The 19,420-nt window shown below is 45.3% G+C and overlaps 1 protein-coding gene across 2 annotated transcripts; it reads left to right on the top strand.

Moving 5' to 3' along the window:
- Positions 1 to 972: 972 nt before the first annotated feature.
- trmt44 (tRNA methyltransferase 44 homolog) lies at positions 973 to 19,166 on the top strand. 2 transcript variants are annotated; one of them, XM_080023440.1, is made up of 11 exons: positions 973 to 1,463; positions 1,544 to 1,661; positions 2,452 to 2,671; positions 3,419 to 3,487; positions 3,667 to 3,774; positions 4,801 to 4,872; positions 7,741 to 7,847; positions 8,859 to 9,042; positions 10,073 to 10,415; positions 18,416 to 18,532; positions 18,635 to 19,166. In XM_080023440.1, exons 1-11 carry the CDS (start codon positions 1,166 to 1,168, stop codon positions 18,877 to 18,879), a joined length of 1,881 nt encoding a protein of 626 aa, XP_079879566.1. In that variant the 5' UTR covers positions 973 to 1,165; the 3' UTR covers positions 18,880 to 19,166. The 2 variants fall into 2 exon arrangements, with proteins under 2 accessions (XP_079879566.1, XP_079879567.1); XM_080023441.1 differs by having other exon boundaries at positions 1,333 to 1,463; positions 2,397 to 2,671.
- Positions 19,167 to 19,420: the final 254 nt, after the last annotated feature.

Raw genomic sequence — 19,420 nt, forward strand, 5'->3', positions numbered from 1 at the left:
AAAAAAATAAGATCCTATATATAGTAAGTAGTAGACATACAAAATGGTCATTATTTAATTCAGCAGTTTGCTCAATTGACAACGAGAGGTCGCCGCAGGACAGGATTGAATAGGCCTATTTTGAAGATCTTCTTTTGAATGACGTTAAGACTGGTTTTATGAATAATAATTTTAATTCAAAACCATTCCACACCTGGTTGAATCATAAAATGTAAACATAACGATAATAATTATAATATCACTATTAAATATATATTTATTTATATATATATATATTTTTTTTAGTGGCACGGTGACCTTGGCCTCTCCCAAATGGGAGCCTTTCTGTGTGGAGTTTGCATGTTCTCCCCGTGCTCACATGGGGTTTCCTCCACCTAACGTCAGTATGGACCACCACCAAAAACATGCACCCATCATCGTCTGACCAGCGATGGACACTCGTTGCCAGGTCCCCGGGCGCGTCCACGAATGCTGCCCACTGCTCCTGGCTGCCCCCCACGCAGGAAGGACAAGCCAGGACGGGTCAAATGCAGAGGCCTCATTTCACCGGCCACCATCCAAAGCTTGTGCGTGTGTGTGTGTATGTATATGTTGTGGTGTGTCGCGTGACAATTAAAGATTCTTCTTCTTAAAAAATAAATAAATAAATAAAAAATACACACACACACACACACATACACACACACACATACACATATAATATTTAGTATAGACATAATATATAATTTCTATAGTATCATAATTACCAATATAATATCAATAATAATGATAATGGTAATAATTGTAATTATTATTATGACTATTATTACAATTTTGTATTTATTTGTAATTTTTCATACGTTCTTAATCTACGTATGTATAACCTTTGTTTAACTAGCGCCCTCTAGTGTCAACCTTTAGCGTGAGCCGAGCGTGACGTCACCAAAGAGCGACGCCGTGTCGTCGCTTGGTGAAATGTTTTGACGTCATAGGCTCGACCAGAAGTTAATTTAATACTCTATTTGTTATAAACGTTGAGTAATAATAAAAAAAAACCCCTGAAAATATTAAAATCAATATATATATACATATATAAATATAATAATCATCGCCCCCCCCACCCGCCTCTAGGAAGTGAAAGACATGGATATTTGACACAACATGTGCAGTGTGCTGCTGCTCGACCATGCCTGAAGTCCTGGAGGTGAAGTTCCCCCCGGGATGCCAAACCCTCCCCGCGGGGTTCTGGTCTGCCGTGGACGTTTGGGTGAGGAAACCCCACGTCGTCAACAAACGTCTCTGTGGGGCCAGAGTGACCGAGGACAAGGGTGGAGGCGCGGGGGACCTTGGATTCCTAGACGTGGATCTGTTGAGAAGCGGACTGATCCCCAACGAGGACCGACCCTGGTCCTTCAGTGTCAGGACGCTTATTCCCAAAGTTCACTGCTGTGGTTCAATTGTGCACAAAGAAGTAATACTCAAAGGTAAACACCCCATCCACCCCGTCGTGGCCGACTCCGCTCCACTGTCCGCCCTATAACAATCCTTCATTCTTCTTCTCCAGACGTCGACAGGCATCTGGTGAGCTTCCTCCCATGTGAGGAGGATGCAGCAGGGCAGATCCACCAGAAGAAAAGCAACATCTATCAGATCCAACTGGTGCAGAAGGACCGTGGAGAATGGTGAGACCCTTTACGGTGTCCCCACAGCCGGCATATGTAAAAACAAAAACAAAATCATGTTGAAATAGTATTTATTTTGTTTTTGTAATTTCCAAACCCCCTTGAGTCACTATGTCTCAAGGCGATGTTGGATTATTGGGGTTGTACCTGACATTAAGAGGTGGAAAATCCCGGTTCAGAAACTAATTTCCACTCTGGGATTTTGAGCCAACCATGTGGATTTGGCTGATTAGCCTCAACCCAGAGGTCCAAGTGATGGCTCAGTGCAGGGCTGGGGAAAAAACATGGCATGGCCTTTACTTTCTGGACCTTGAATTTTCCACCTCTGAAATATACTTACTTTGGGCAGAGGTGCTCGGTATCATAGTAACTGATTAAATTAACAAATTATGCCCTGGTTGAAAACGGTGGGTAAGTGTGAGAAAGGAGAGAGAGGATGACATGCGGCAAATGGCCACGTACCGGAATAGGCTGCTGCATTAAGGCCGGAGCCTTGTATATGGTGTGCGCTACCTGGTGAGCCACCGGTTTCTTTTTACAGTAAAATATTCCCACAACACACCACTGCTGTGCTTACCACAAAGGAAATCACAAACGTCATATCTGTGATTATTATTTGATGGTCTATTGGTAGTTTTCACTCGTGCAGTCTTGCAGTTTTGATCTTGCAACACATGCTAATTTGCATTATTGTTTTTGTTTTTTTTAAATATAACTCTAAACGTATTCTTCTAGGTGGAAGATCTTACACGTGTCTGGTCTTCGTCCCACCCTATACCCCTCCCTCCAGGTTCCTCCAGCTGCACATTGCGAGGCCGGACGAGTGGCTCTGCGACGCCGTGTTCTACCCCAAACTGGCCTGGCTCTCCAGAGAGCTGCTGCCCCGGCTGGTGCGCTGGGCCGCGGAGACCAGGACCAGCGAATTCCCGAGCACCCTGTCGCTGCTGCCCGTGGAGAAATACAGCCTGATGTACCAGCAGCTGAAGGACAAGTACAAGGAGATGGTCAAGGTGAAGAGAAAACAATATGAATGGACACTAGTTTTCATAATTGATTGATTGATTTTTATAATTCAATTCAATTAGACCATGACATGACAGTGAAATAAGGTATTGAAACCCAAAATAATGGTAAATGTTAACCACAAGTCATCCAATCCCAAGAAGGCATGTGGAAATTGCGTAATATATCCACCCAAACTAACCCTTTTCCATTCCATAATATGGAAAAAGGACAGATAATCACATTTTGGCCATGCTGTAATTATTCCATATAGAAGAAGCTCATTTATCTGAACCCCATAAGACGGTTGATTGGGAGACTCAAAAAGAAAACCTTAGTTGAAAGAAACATGAACGAATATACTTGAAAACGAACGTGAATATCCTACACTGTTCATCGACTAAGATCCCTCGGGAAAAAAACTTCATCCGTTAAAATTGTCAGAATCGAGATCCCCAAAAAAAACAGTTTATTTTTGTCAGTGGGTACACAAGGTAATGTTGCTTATTTTTAGACCTTGAGAAAATCAGATAAACAGTACACGGCCTTGTCAGAATAAAATTGAACCGATTATTTGTCTACAAAAATCGAATGTGATTCAATTCCTATTGATCGATGATTCAGTTAATCACCCTTAGACGATCAATCTGCGTTTGTTTGTTAATCAGTGCACGTTGCCCTCAACGCTAAATGCTTAAACCGTGTTTCAACATAGATTGTGGAATATCAATAGGTGATTTTTTTCAAATGTCTAGGTCTGGCCTGAAGTGACGGATCCAGAGAAATTTGTCTTTGAGGACATCGCCATCGCTACTTATCTCTTGGTGGGTTTTGGTTTCCGGTATTTTTCTTTAAGTTCACTAAGCAAGTAGAAGATATTGTCAGAAGGTTGGATGAGATTTTATCGCCGCACTTTGACACGCATTGGTTTTTCTGCATTCATGAATGAGCTTATAAATGAACACTGTCATTATATTAATATCCCCTGTGTGTCCCTGCTCAGGTCCTGTGGGCGGAGGAGCGAGCGGAGACAGATTCCGCCTCCAAACAGTCCTTCGTGGACCTGGGCTGTGGAAACGGCCTCCTGGTCCACATTCTCACCAACGAAGGAGTAAGTCATAAATAACAAGGTTCCTCTTCATTTTCATGTATATACTGTATATGTATCCATCAGAAGATAAGTTAAACCCTTTTGGAATAATGGGCGGAGTTATTTTGTCCTCTGAAACGGGGCTGGGAAGAGTACTTCAAATTGATGCCCAATTAAGAGCGCTTTACTAAAAAAATAAATAAAAATGAAAAATTTAACTTGAGGACGAGCATATCATTATAATTGACTGAAAAAAAACGACTCAAGTAAATACTTATTGAGTTACTTTTATCATCTGGCATCCTTGGAGTCACACAGTGTTTTTGATTTTTACACCGGCTATAAACTATTTGTCAAAAATATCGACCAATACAATAAACAAATTCATTTATAAATCGTACTTTTGGACTGGCGTAGCAGCCGTGGAAAGATCTGCGTTCAGAAAGTAAAATTCCACTCCGGGATATTGAGCCAACCGTGTGGATTTGGTTAATTACTGTAGCCTGAACCCAGACGTCCAACTAATGGCTCAGTGCAAGGCTGGAGCAAAACAAAGAAAAAAACGCAGCAGGACTTGACTCTCTGCACCTGGAATTTTCCACCTCTATGGTGTAGACTCGTGGAACACACAAATCTTTCGTTCTGCTATTCCAGATGAACTCCTGCATGCATTCTGTAACCAGATGGAAACCGAAATGGAGACGTGAGAAGGTCAACGCTTTGGCTTTTGGGATATTTCTAAGTGTTCATGAAAGGGAGCTATTTCCGGTGCCACGTTCAGGCTGAGTTTCGTGTTGGAGAGGGAGACGGCCGCGCCGGGGCGAGGTCTTTTAATTAGCCGAGTGGCATCCGGGCTCTTAAATCGATGCCACGGGTGTCGTCGGGGGGCCCAGGTGATGGGGCTTACTGCGTCTGAACATTATTGAAGCAGCTGTCTCGCGTCGCCACGCCGCCTTAATCGCGATCTGGGACGGGACGCAAATTGAAATCCGGCCGGTTTGACGGATCGATTTTGGGGATTGACCGTCGCGCCTTCTTGTGTTGCAGCATCCTGGAAAGGGCATAGACGTGCGCAAGAGGAAGATCTGGGACATGTTCGGCCCCGGAACGCTCCTGGAGGTAGGGCCGGGTCACGTCCAGCGCCCGACGGAGCCCCGCGGGTTTGAACGCTGCCGCCGCGAACGAGCGACGACCGAAATGAATTACGCCCGCCAGACGGCTTGGAACCACTTAATGGTGTCCATCGAATTTGTGTTGCATAATATCACTGAAGGAATCGCTCTGATTAATCATTTTGGTCTTTGATTATGTTTGGATTCATAACAGGGCTGTTAAAGGGATATTCCGCCCTTCTCAACAGTTCTCTAACGATATTAAGTGAATGATTTCCGACGAAGTAGGCAATAGATAGTCGTTTAGTAAGACGGTTGAAATAACGCTCTCGTATCTGGGCTATAAAGAGGAATGTTCCTCAGGAATGTTTACCAAAAGCCAGCCCCACTTTCCCTCTCCGCCTCCTTGCTTCAGTTTTTTCGCTTAACAAGAAGTGGCAGACCGCCCACCCGCCCGATCCCCGTCATTCATTATTGACCGTGTTGCGGCCGGGGCCGGAAGCCTCGGAGCCGTCTGGCTGATGCCGTCGGGACGCACTGTACTCAAACGGTCTCCAGGTCTTTATTTGGGTTCCCTCGGTCGTGTCCTGGAAACCCGATTCTTCTGACATACGTGTCTTGAGTACATCGACCGCCGGGCTACTGCAGCCTTAGGATAACCAAACCCAAACTACTGTACATCTAGTCTAACATCACAATATTGATATTCGGGTGATATATTGTCCAATATCTATATTAATTATAACGGTATATCGTCCAATATCAATGTATCCGTAGGTGGGCAACTTGGGCGGTAGGTAGCCCAGCAGACTAGTAGCCGGTTCGAATCACTGGCCAGCCAGAGGGTTGTCATAGTCAAGATCACGGCTCCGGCTGTTGTGCCCTCAGGCCTCTCCTGCTCTTGGCTGTGTGTTTGTGTGTGGGATATTTGGATGGATTAAATGCACAATATCCATGGAGATTAATGAAGTAGTATTTTATTCTAATTTATGGAGAGCAATTTGAAGCAGTTGGGAGGGAGGGAGAGAAGCAGCGTTTCTCAGTTTTCTGCTACCCTACGATTTCAGTCACTGTAAGGCCACATTTATTTACCCTAAAATAAAAAACCCTTGATCCAGATTTTAACATCATTAATTGCATAACAGTTATTTTCATTGGATGAGCTTAGTTCGCAAGTAAAATTCAAACCTAATCCAGTGACACTTCATAGCCAATATTGACAAAACTAGTAGTCTTATTCAAACTCAAACTGAAATTGTCACTTTTCAGTTTGAGTTTGAATAAGACTACTACTAGATATAGAAGACAGAAAGAGGTACAAAGTTGTGTGTGTGTGTGTGTAACGCAATTTGGGCCATCAGATTTCAATTTAATTTCGAAAATTCACATTGACCAGCCAAATTCGACTGACAAATTTCGGAATTGGGTGGAGCCCTAGATGTTATAACATCCGTTATATTGTCCATATCGATGTTGTAGCGGTGTATCGGTTGAAAGCGCTCCAAAGCAGGAAGTGATGCTGCGTTCATGGGCTTGGAAAATTGTAATGCGTGTCAGAATGAAGTGTTCATTGGAACTCGGAAAACTGTCGGCTAACACCAAAAGTATATTTCAGTTCATACCAGACCGAAAAAAACCCAAAAACTAACTGAAACGATATTGTGTACTAACAAACTATAATTAAATTTAAAAACATACACAGGAGATGTCTTGCACTTTAGATTTTTTTTTCCAATCAATTTGGTCAAATTTGACAACATATAGCTGTTACACTACAATAACCCGTTATTATCCTTGTAGACAGACAGCATTAGTAATGAGCATGGCTCACACCTCATCTGGGGGAGAGCTACTTTTAAATGGAAATATCCAAATTTGAATTTACCATTGTTAACAATGAGGGGACAAACAGGACTGTTGAGATTCTGATTGTCTGTGTGGTGAGCATATGCATGTGGTTGTAAGAGAGAGCGAGAGACACAGGCTAAGTGTGATCAGGCCAAGTGTGACCAAAGGAGGAGTGTTATCACGGCTCTTGTCTGTCTTGACCTGTGTTTCTTCCGCTCTGAAGAATTAAAGTTCTGTAAAGTGTCAGATAAAACACTTACTTTAAACATTCTTTTGTCACATTTTCATGAGTAAGCTGACATATAACTGCAAAGTATCTTAATTACTCAAAATGTAAGGTGACTTTAAATGGCAAACATATTTTTAGTTTCAGCAACCAAAAGCTGATGCCTGGTTGCCAGCCTAGCAACCACTTATAAAAGTTAGTTTTGAGCCCTGTTGGCGGTATATCATCCAAAATCGATGATATAACGATATATTGTTCAGCCCTACTTTTGCCCATTTACACGGTGTAAAAACAGCACATGGGGATGGTGAGCGGAGGAAACATGCATAAACATGATTTAAAGCAACTACTGCAGTTGAAGATGAGTAACCACAAATTAGGACATTGACAGATGACAAAAAATATCTTAATATTATGATTAACTAATATTAGGACTAGGATTGGATGAAAAAAAAAAAAAAAAAGTATTTTGGGTTATATTTTACAGCCTATGTTGGCTAATATCTAAACACAGGCTGAGAGGTGAGGTCACCAATATCAATGTTCTGCTGTCGACAGGCTTTTACAGGGCTCTTTCTGGCCACGCGATGCTCACACACCCACGCACCCAGTCACCCAGTTTTGGATAAATTGAACTGCTGTTGATAATAACAATTTGAGGGGAGTTTTTCCTGCTTGAATCGGCAGCCCGCCGCGTGTTGCGCCCCAATTTGTATTAAGTCAAATTACGCCGGCTCCACACTTCAATCCGGGGGTCTGAGTAGCTCTTGTTGCTTTTTGGGGGGTCCTTTTCTATTTCAGGAAAAGGCAATCACTCCCGGCGAGGGCTTCTTATTCCCCGGTGCAGACTGGCTGATTGGGAACCACTCGGACGAGCTCACACCATGGATCCCCGTGATAGCGGCGAGGCAAGTCATCTGGAGACACAATCTCACTCATCAGTGGCTCAAGTGCCAGCTGAACTATCCAGAGCCGGAATTACATTAGGTGTGTGTGTGTGTGTGTGTGTGTGTGTGTGTGTGTGTGTGTGTGTGTGTGTGTGTGTGTGTGTGTGTGTGTGTGTGTGTGTGTGTGTGTGTGTGTGTGTGTGTGTGTGTGTGTCACCAGATGGCGATGTTGAGCCTTAAAGCCACAAACTACCTTTTTTTTTTTTTTTCTTATGTGACCAAAGATAAGGAAAGAATATATTTTTCTCTAGAGATAGACCACCCTCCCCCGCCCCTTCAACCATAGTTATCCCCTAGCTGTTAAAACTCTCTTATGAACCCTGAAAAAGCCTTTGACAGCCTGTTTGGCTTCACTAGACGGTGGGAAGGAACATGGCCACCAGATCGAAACCAATATGTTCAGTGCATCTGTCTGTGAAGATTTAGAGCGGGGGTTCCCGACCTCTTCTCCTCAGAGACCCACTAAATCAAACCTGATTCAATGATGCAATACTTAAAAAAAAAAAAAAAGTATGCATTATTGTTGTCGTAAGAGCAGGGGTTTTCAGGGCGTACTATGCGTTATAACATTTAGGGAGAGTTCACTGGACGCAGATTAGGCCTCTTCTTAGACCCAATTTCAACTTTTAATCCGGACTCACTGAAACAGCCTTTCTCAGTCGTGCTTTAACATAGTCTCTGCCCTAGACTTGCTTTAAACGATCTGACGCGAAGGTTTATATTAAACCAGAGGCAGGTTTATCTCTGGATGAATGGATGTGGAGCTCCAGGTCTTCATAGGACTTCATAGTCTAGAGCGACTGAATCCCGAAGTAAGCAACTTCTCAGAAAGGCATTTTTCAATTCTGGATTAATTTAAGGAGTAGTCATTTCGATTTAGACCCCCACCCCTTAGTGATGGAGTTTGTTCAAATTTATAGTTGAGCCACATGCTCATTTGGATGTCCACTTCCCTCTGTCTAAACCGCGCAGGTCTTCGTACTCCTGCCAGTATTTCGTCCTCCCCTGCTGCTTCTTCGACTTCTTCGGCAAGTACCAGAGGCGGCAGTGTAAGAAGTCCCAGTACAAGGAGTACATCGACTTCATCTCCGAGGTCAGCCAGGCCAGCGGCTTCCACACCGAGGAGGACTGCCTGAGAATACCGTCAACCAAGAGGGTACGCCGAGGAAGTACACGTCCGCACATTTCCCCCCGGGGCTTGGTGTTGGTTGGTCGCTCTGATTGTTTCCATACCGACAGACTACCTGTATTTGTCTCAAAAAGTCCCAACGGCACAAAATCCTTCCATGATTCCTTTTTAGCAGCCCGTTCCCATGAGAGATGAGACGGGGCCCGGAGACGGGGCACGGCCACTTAGTCGCGTCGCCACGACTTCCAGTGGCGAGATCCGATCAAACCACGGAATCGCGTAGTTTTGTTTTCGCTTTGGCGAGACCGGCCTCTCTAACGACTGATGCGGGCTCCTCGATACGGGGCCCAGCTGCGAGTCTCCGCCTCGATTCCCCCTCGGCGCCTCGGAGCTTAATTTAGACCCAGGTCTCAGTGGACTCCGCGCCGAGTCCCAGAAGCGCTGCTCGCTTCACGGCTCCTGGTCATTAGCGGCTCGGGTCGGTTCTGGTCATTCCGGCGATCAATCACTATCTGCTATTTGCATCTAAATTAGCTAAATTTTAACGGGAAGTTCCCAAAAGTTGGCCAAAGAACAAGTGAATAATTTGTTTCCGTCAATTCAGGGGAGAGAATGGAGACTATTCGTCTGAGGATTTACCACAGTTGTACACGGACAATATTTATATTAACTCCTTTTAGCCTTTTTATTCAGAATTCTGGCATTTCCTTTCAGGTTTTCTTACACGCAAAATCACAATTTGCAGATAAAATCTGGGAACTCCCCTTGGAGTTTTTCAGTTTTGTCTTTTCAGTAAGGAACAGCATCGTAATGTTCATACCCGGAGTGTTTGAGCACTTGGCTGTCATAACCTGATCAAAAAGTCCTGTTTGGTAAACATTTAAGTCACATCTTTTTGTATTTTGAAATTCAGAGAGGTGGGAAGCGGTCCCTTTGAGAACAATCCAAACATCCATCCTAAAGTGGATTTTTACACAACATGGAATATTGCGGAATCTTCTGCTCTCGGAATTTATTTTTTAACTCCACCGCTGAGCTTGGCCTGGTTCCTCTGCAGGTGTGTCTGGTTGGGAAGTCTAGAAATTACAAGCCTACCGACGGGGGTGAGGCGGAGGACCGGCGAGCCCGCTACATCCAGAGCCGGCGGGCGCGCCCCGGGTCGGCGGGCCAAGCGTCGACCGGTGGAGGAGGCGGTTGCCTTGACAACCCGGAGACTGGGGGTACCGGGGGCGGCGGCTGGGCAGTCGGGTTCCAGCCCCGGGACAGAGTGGAAACGGTGCGGAACTGCGCGGCGCTGCCCAGGGACCTGGTGGACGGTGTGGTCCTACAGGTCGCCCACGCTCTGCTGGGGCTGAACCAGGACCCCAACGTGCACACTGCCAGCAGCTGGAACCACGGAGGTAGGAGCGAGCTACGGCATGATCCTTTTGATGGATTCGGGAATGGATGGATAGATACTTAGATAGATACTTTGTTTGTCCCCGGGGGGGAATTTAAGTCACAGCATCAAAAAACGGGAAATAATAATGAATGAATGAATGGGGAAAAAAAATTGGGGAAAAAAAAATTGGAAAAATGCAATAAACCTAAGAATTAGCTAAAACATGTAAAACTTGGCCAATATAAAATAAACCAAAAATAAATGTACTAGAAGATAGAAACATTTTGAAATCTACAATAGCCTACACCTAAAAACAACAAAAAATAAAACTGACAAACTAGAATCCAGAAAAATAAACTTAAAAATGGATGATAATAAATAAGAATTAGGCAATATACAACAAACCTAATCATAAACATAAACCTAAAAAATAAACGGTAAAAAAATAAAACTTGCAATACAAAATAAACCCAAAAATAATCAATAAACCAGAAAAATAAACCTTTAAAATATTTTTAATATCTTACAGACTATTTCCTCTTTTTCCAACTGTTATTGATGTAAAATCAAAATCGGACCCTGGAAAAAAAAAAAAATTATAATTCTAAACTTGATTGCTCCGTGTTGTCTCTGTGCCCATTTTCGGGAGTTGACTCGGTGGCCGCACTGAGCCACAATACAGGTTCAGCCTCAGATCTAGAGTGTCCCCGACATCGGGGGGGGGGGTCTCCTAAAATAACAGCGCTTTGATGCATCACTTTGCTCATTTCTCTGCATTACCTCATAACACACTGCGAACATGCTCGCTCATCAATAAGGCCCCCCAGGCACCCCGACACGATTTAAATCTATTCTCTCACCCCCTTGGTACCCTCCAGGCCTCTCTCCCTCCCTCCCCCTCTCCGAGTCAGTAGGCACGACCAGGCTTTGAACCCTGCCAGTATCTCAACCTCCTGTGTCGCACGCGCGCGCACACACACACGCGCGCACACACACCCACACAGCACCTTTACCAACCTCTCTGTACCGCTGCTCCAACACACACACCCAGCCAAGCCCCCTAATTATGGGGATAAGTTAAGGAGATGAGGTCTACTATGATTAAAAGCGTTGAAATTCTCTGGCAGGATGGCGAGGCTGGAGAGAGAGAGGAAAGAGAAGGAGGGAAGAGGGGGAGGCGGGAGAGAAATGACAGGATGAATAATGCACAACGCCCCATGGTTTATGCATGAGTGGGTATTTGTATTGAGGTATTCCAACCAGTTATCTCATGTGCCATAGAAGAACAAAGGCTATCTTCAGGTTAAACCCGGTGTTCTCACTGTAGCTTTTTTCGCGAATATGGTGACTCTTCCGCCAGTGACTATTTTATAGTGCCTGCTGTATTGTACTTGAAGGTATTTTCTGGGAACCAGCACTACCCTGCCTCCATACAAGGTGACGATATCATGAGTTTTGCTCTGCCCACCATCAAATCAACGACATTCCATTCATATCTGTTGTTTATTTTACAAGGCATAAACATACCACCGAAAACATTTTCTCTCACAATGACCGAGAGTAAATATGTGCCGGTAATTAATAGAATATGTCCATGTTGTCAGTATGTGTGGAATTTTCAAACAAATTCTTTGTTTACATTTGATTACACCAGGGGGATGCCTGAGATTTCCCACCCGTTTGTTTTGAGTTATGTATTACATCTGATGGATAAGAACAAGGCACGGTGAAGATTGGTCCCATTGAACAGAGGCTGCTGAAGAATCATCATTTTTTAATTTGAACTTGAATTCACATTCCTCACAACATAGAATCTAGATTTATTCGCCATGTACTTTTGTACATTATGTTACTACTGGGAGTTGTCTTCTGACATATTTACAGTAATGTGACAGTGGATTAAACATACAGGTATAGGAATTCCCACCAACCTTTTTTCTTCCCAGGCATACTTTTTACTATGAAATAATCCCACACAGGTGTCCTCCTCTTAACCACGACAAAACCACTAATATTGTGTAGGTTCCCCTCGTGCTGTCACAAGACCTCTGAAGGTGTCCTGTGGTATCTGGCACCAAGACGTTAGCAGCAGATCCTTCAAGATCCTGTGAGTTGTGAGGTGGGGCCCCCATGGATCAGGCTTGTTGTTCCAGCACATCCCACAGATGCTCCATCGGTCCCTAACCCCGACCATCCTCATGATGTAGAAGAAAACATGATTCATCGGACCAGGCCACCTCCAGTTCTGACGCTCACATAGATACCGGGAACACCCCACAAGACCTGCTGTTTTGGAGATGCTCTGACCCAGTCATCTAGCCATCACAATGTGGCCCTAGTCAAAGTGCCTCAGATCCTTACGCTTGCTCATTTTTCCTGCGTCCAACACAACACATATTAGGCAGCTAATATATCCCATATCAAGCAGCAAGTGAACAGTCAGTTCTTGAAGTTGATGTGTCGGACCCCTTGACAGATGTCATTGGAATGAGATGAGCAATGATATCCACTTTAACCGTCAGTGGTTTTTAAGTTGTGGCTGATCGGTGTGTGTATACATCTGGCTGCTCTGCATTTTAAGAGCCAGTTTGTCTCTACTCAGACTGATTTCAAACGAGCCTAAACAGCGAAAAAACAAACAAACAAACAAACAAACAAACAACAATCCACCGCACCCAGCAGTCTGTCACTATCCTGCGAATTGGCAGAAAGCACGTTTAAACCACGGCGGTCCGTCTGTATGCGAGGCGGTTCCATTTATTACCGTCCGGGCCCCAGTCGCAGCCCCGGCAGCTCGCCTTGCCGCATTAATCCCCATTAAACATGGCCACCAGTAAAGGGCAGCTCAGAGCTCTAAGCATTGTATTGATATTATATTAAGGCCTGCGGCTCCCTGGCGTCAGGGCTTTAAGACTTGCTGTCTGCTCACTTTTACACCTGCTCACCACCGCTTTGTCCACATGCCAGGAGTGTTTTGGGGAGTGGGGGGGCTCTGAAAGGGGGCTCTCTTGATGTAAGGCTGTGTCATAATGGTGTTAAGATGTGGCCAGTGATTTTTCTGAACTGCGGGTGGTGCATATCTTTGGATCAGTTTATCCTGTAGAGGGAAAGAAGATGTTTTTGTTTTTTTCCCCCCTCTCTATTGTTTAAGAACTCAGCTAATCCCGTGTAATCAATAGTGTTTATAAACCGTTTTAAGTCTAATAATTTACTGTATAAACGAATGAGTTGTGTGCCAGCAATGCTGCAACCACAGAGACTTGGCTCAGACTGGGCCTAACTTTTTGTGCAATTCACCCAAACCATTCCCTGACCAAAATAGCCGAAGGGTTTATTCAGGGGATTTTCACCTCTTGCATTGATGTCCATTCTCTAAACAGTAGCCCCTGAACGGGATCATCTCTCACGAGTAAGTTTGCGGTGGTTCACAAAAGACGTCGCTTCGAGATGTGTGTCGAATTGGGTCATATAATGTTATGAAACTGCTCAAGAAACACCAGAAGGCCTGCGGTGAGGACCTCTCCGATATGTCACAGAAGGCCAAGGAGATTGTCATTTATAAAAACAAAAGGTCACCCGCGATTGAATTCCCTTCTGGTGGGGAGGTGGAGGGGGCAGGGCAACACAGGGTCCCTCATGAAAAAATATTGGATACTATGGAGCCACATGCCTGATCTACGTACATAATTTGTCTGCATACATTGTGTTCATTAGAGTGGTCGTTTTGGGAAAGTGAAGGTGAATTTTCAATTTGTGATTCATAGCAACAGGGTATCAGCAGGTCATTAAAAAGTTAGAAAAGTATTGACTTATTCAGCATAGTAAGAGCCTGAAATTGTATGTAGACTTTTTGGGGTAGTTAAATGTGCAACCAGTAACATTGAACAATTAGTGACCAAAAGTAACCCCTAAAGCAGGGGTGTCAAACTCATTTTCACCCCGGGCCACATCATCAGCAGTTCACACCTATATTGGTCAAGTTCTGGGTGAAGTTGATGAGGTGCCGCTGCTTGGCCTCGAACACACACAAGTACTGTAGATCCTTCGTCACCCTAGGACACCGCATCACACACCATCCTCATCCATTGATCATGTTCTGAAAATAACAACAAACACAAAACAAAATGCAAGCACAACCATTCAATTGCACACCTGTTACACTGTACTCATTCTTGGTTGAAATACATTTTATTATATTTTTAATTCAGGTTTTTAAAAACGCTTACCTATTTGTTTTCTTGGCCCGGATGTCTGCGGTCAGTCCGTCAATGTCTGGCTTTAGGTCTTGTAGTGCTGTAGCAATCCGTAAAACAGTGTGGAGGTTGTCACCGGCGATGCGCGATCTTTGCTTGGTCTTGTTTAGATTCATCGTTGAAAACATGTGGTCGCACAGTGGCGCTCCCAAACATGGACAGAACACAGGCAGCGTGAAGTTGGAGCTGTGGCATCAAAGCAGGGGCCAGTAGACGGTAAAAGTCCTCGATTGCAGCGTCCTGGAACTTTGCTCTCAGGCCACTTTTTGCTTTTAAGCTCCATTAACTCCGTCTGAAGGAGATTGGGCGCACTGTCGGCGTCGGCGGTGAAAGGATTGGCAACGATGGCAAAGCCTGACTGCTGTTTTCTAAAGTCAGAGAAGCGCCGATCAAATTCATTAATTAACCGGTTCAATTTGGCAGCCGACCGAGCGCACCAAAAAGCACCGGGAACCGAGGCCGAGATGCTCTGACAGAGAGGAAAGTGGGCAAGATTGTCCGGTTCCAGTCGGGACTTCCATAGGTGCAGTTTACGCTGGAATGCCGCGATCAAGTCGGACATCCGCCCGACGACTTGTTTACGTCCAAGCCTCCAATTCAGTTGGGCGAGACGCTCCGTTATGTCGCCTAACGTGGCAAAATCGCAGCCAGTTTGGATCTAACCGCTCAGGAAAGGGTTTTTCCTTTACTTTGCGTGAAAATAGCAATTTCTTCCCTAAGCTAAAAAACAAATGGTTTGAGGACCGCGCTCCTACTCAGCCACCTTACTTCTGTGTGGTACGGCACATGCCCGTGCTCCGAGCCCACCTCCTTCAAAAAGAGCTTGAACTGGCGGTGACTCAGGCCATGCGCCCGAATGAACTTTACTGTTTTCATGACCGTGGTCATTATATCATCCAGTTCCAGAACCTTTTTTTTGCATTTTCTCCTTCACTAGTCCAACCGAGCCTGTTTTTTCGCAGGTGCGCCGTGGGTAGTTAGCCCCACCAACTTTTCCCGGGGTAATTTAGTTTTACTTACGGTCCTCTCCACCGCATCAAAAATGTCCCTCCCCGTCCTCCTCCCATGCATTGGCAGCTACATCCAAGAGCTCCTCACTGACGGTGAAGTCTGCCTTCACGCCTCTTTATAAAAATGGACAGATGCGCTGTATCCGCGTTGTCTGCGCTTCCATCAACAGCTAATGGAAAAAGCCAGGTAACCGTGTGTCTCTTCTGCCGGCTGTGTTGTCAGATCGCCTGCTAGTTCCTTAACTCGGTCTGCGATGGTGTTTCTTGACAAACTGACATTTTTAAAAGTCGGCATCTTCTTCGGGGCACACCTGCTCGCATACCTTCAGCGTGCACTGCTTCAAAAACGCACCCTCTGAAAAACACTCGGAAGCTCGGGCGATTTCTTCAGCCACGATGACGCGAGCTTTCACCGCTGCGTCGTTGCCGGCTGTAGCTTTTGTGAACATGTTCTGCTGCAATTGCAGTCTGCCTTTTAAATTCTTGGATGATTTTGATGTTTTTCTTGGAGGCTCAATTTAGCGAGCTTGGCTCTGTGTTTGGTGTCAAAATGCAAAAATAATTTCCGTCATCAGCGACACTGCCTCGTTACACAGAAGACATACTGTACTGTTTTTTGTCCTTGAAACACAAACATGTATTCGCTTTCCCAACTTTGATTAAATTGCCTTCCCTCTGCATCAATTTTTCTCCTGTTGGAGATTTTGGGATTATTTGTATTTCTTTTTCAACTCCATCACTCGAATACCGCTTTAGTTCAACGCCGATAAGGAAACACTGCAACCTAGTGGCAGGATGCTGTCATTTTGCGAGTCACAATATCAACATATTGTGGGAGGTGTAGTTTATGGTCACTGGACGCTGTAAAGCAGCATAGACTTTTATTTTAAGACAATCATTTGCCTTTTAAGCTCTCGCGGGCCACATAAAACGACATTGGCGGGCCGGATTCGGCCCGCAGGCCTTGAGTTTGACACGTGCCCTAGAGAAAGCCACAGGAACTACACCAGCATTACCAAGTGTGACGTGATGCCCCTCCTCCACAAGCCTTCATAGCAGAGCGGTCTTGCACTATCCGTCGTATGGTAGCTGCATGTTTGTCCAAAATAAACTGAAACCAGATATGTCATGGCCAATTTGCAATAGCCAATAAAATATGGCTAATTTAACCTTTCAACATTTCTTTCTCCTACATGACTAACTTTGTATGTGAATTCAGAATTGGGGCTGTAAAAAGGTTGCCGGTCCCTAGAGGAAAAAATGCAAAGAAAGAGCATAGTTTCTTTGTATACCCCCAAGAAATTGACAAATTTGCTATTTTTTAAGCTAAAACTGGCATTTAAGACCATAAATTGCAGTTACCTGCCTATATGCTGAGCAAAGGAGCAGCGATTCATTACATCCCTCTTCTACTCTCTCACTTGAAACTTTCCGAGTGACTCACAGGCTGAGTTGGCCGCCGGCCGCTGGAAGTGACCGCGGGGGAATGCACTCCAGTTGTTGTGGCTCCAGTTGTCGTGACAGGGTGTTGTGACAGGGGGAGTTTAATTGAGCACGCCTCCGGCTCGGTGTCTCGGGGAGGGACGGACGGAGGGAAATGCTGTTTTCCTGTTACGATCGCTATAGTATTGACCTTTTGCACAGCAGTCACCGGACGCCCAATCGCGTAAACACGCGCGCGCATTTTTCATTGTACGCGCCAAACGAGCGGCGTACACCTCAAAAGCCTGGAATATTTGAAGTTAGCTCTCAATATTCACTCAAAACACTCAAGGACCATGCAAGAGATTCACCATTACAACTGTACACCCATCTTCATCTGTTGAACATTGTTTTTCGCCCCTTTTTGAATTGGCTCCATCGTGAGTTGATTTAGTGATGGGTGCACACATGTACAGTAGGGCTCCAGCCAGACAGAAAAGAGAGAAACGTTCCTCCTCTTACTTTTCGCGGGATTGATGACTATCTCAAGCGCTTCCAGCTGCTTGCTGTTCTTACGACCGTCTCCCTGGCTCTCGGCCTCCAGCTTGTCCCGGCCTCCCGCCAAAGCCTTCGTTCACCCCCGTTTCTCCTGGCGCACAGTTATTTTGTTCTCCCGACCCATCGCTGCTGTCCCCAGAAGGCCGCGACAGACATTTTTGACGAAACGGCCGGCGAACAGTCGCCAAATTGGCTCGGTTGTTGTGGAAAACAGGTTTTTCTTTTTATGGGGTGGATGAGATCAGATGTCTAAATAACACAGAGACTCCTTCCCTCATTTTGGTTTCAAAAGGGATGCTTTTATCCTTTTATTTATCAACATGAGAAAAGCACAAAAACGCAATAGAACAGGCATGGCCAATTCAGGGCCAGTTCAACATTTCTTCACCTCGCCTCCATACTAGATACACTTCAATACACCGAGGGAACAGGAAGAGACCCTCAGCTCACCATCACTGTGTTTATTTTTTCATCAGCTCAAAAACTGACAGGTTGCCGGGTAAAGTACCGGGTCACAGGCAGTTTGGTCTTAATCTAGCTGCGTAGGGACTTGAGAGTGTGGGTAAGCACTACAATTGCAATGGCCTTCAGATCTAGAGAGCCAGGGAGATGGTGTTTGTCCGGTCTGGGATCAGGGGGTGTGTAAAATCAATGAGGTTATTCACCTTTGACACCTCTCCTTGTTTTCGCTCATCGGTTTTCCCGTTCTTCCCGTTCTTTCCGATCCTCCTCCTCCTCCTCCTCCTCCTCCTCCTCCTCCTCCTCCTCCTTGCCAGGCAGCCTCTCTGTGCGCGAGGTGGCCGAGCTGCTGCGGCAGGAAACCCTGCAGCAGCTGAAGAAGGAGTGCGGCGGCCTCCAGACGCTCCTCAAAAACAACCATCAAGTCTTCAGAGGTGGAGTGTCGAGTGTCTCAACTCGCTTCTGAGCTGCTCTGTCACGGAGTCGAGCGTTGCGCAACGAGGGTTTATTTCTGTCGCCCTTTTCTCTCTTTTCAGTGGAGGGAGGGAGGGTCCACATCAGAGACTGGCGGGGGACGAGAGGCGCCGAGAAGAAAAGCGCCGCGGACGCCAAGCGGAAGCCCTTGGCCCCCGGCGCCGTGAAAACCCGCCCCTGCTGGTTTCACGCCCACCACCCTCAGGGCTGCCCCCTGCAGACGGAGCAGTGCGCCTTCGCCCACGGCCCCGAAGACCTGCGGCCATCCACCAAGCCACTGAAGAAGATGAAGACATCGGTCTCATGATTGGGCTCATTATTACGATTATTAATCAGCGCTGTATATTCTGAAAGTTCCATTTATTTATATTTTATTTTCTGTCTCGAAGACCACGAGCAATATCATTTCCATTTGACAGTAGGAGCATACTGTAATCAAGTCTTTCTGAGTTCTAGGCACTGGCTGTCAAATATAGATTACTATCAAAGGGCTGGAAATTTTTTTTTCGCATTTTCCCATTAAACTTTCTTGATTTGGCTTTTTTTCTGCTTTTCATTTATTCATTTTTAAATTAAGTAAGAAACTGGATCTCTGTAAAGTCCAAAGGCTTGTAAAATATGTTGATGTCAATTTCAAATTGCATTTTATTACAAGATTAAAAAAAATTAAAAAAAAGATGCTTTACCACCAAGTAAAATCCTCACTCCTCTGTTTGCCCCTGAGCATCTCACCGGAGCGAAACCTTCCGAAACGTCTCTCCGGGTCCGCCCCGCCTCCCTCCACCGGTACGGTAGCACACCTCAGCCCGACACGTCGAGGTTCACAGGCAGGGCAGCATCGGAGATGG

Source organism: Zeus faber (assembly GCF_960531495.2).
Source record: "Zeus faber genome assembly, chromosome: 22".
NCBI lineage: Eukaryota > Metazoa > Chordata > Actinopteri > Zeiformes > Zeidae > Zeus > Zeus faber.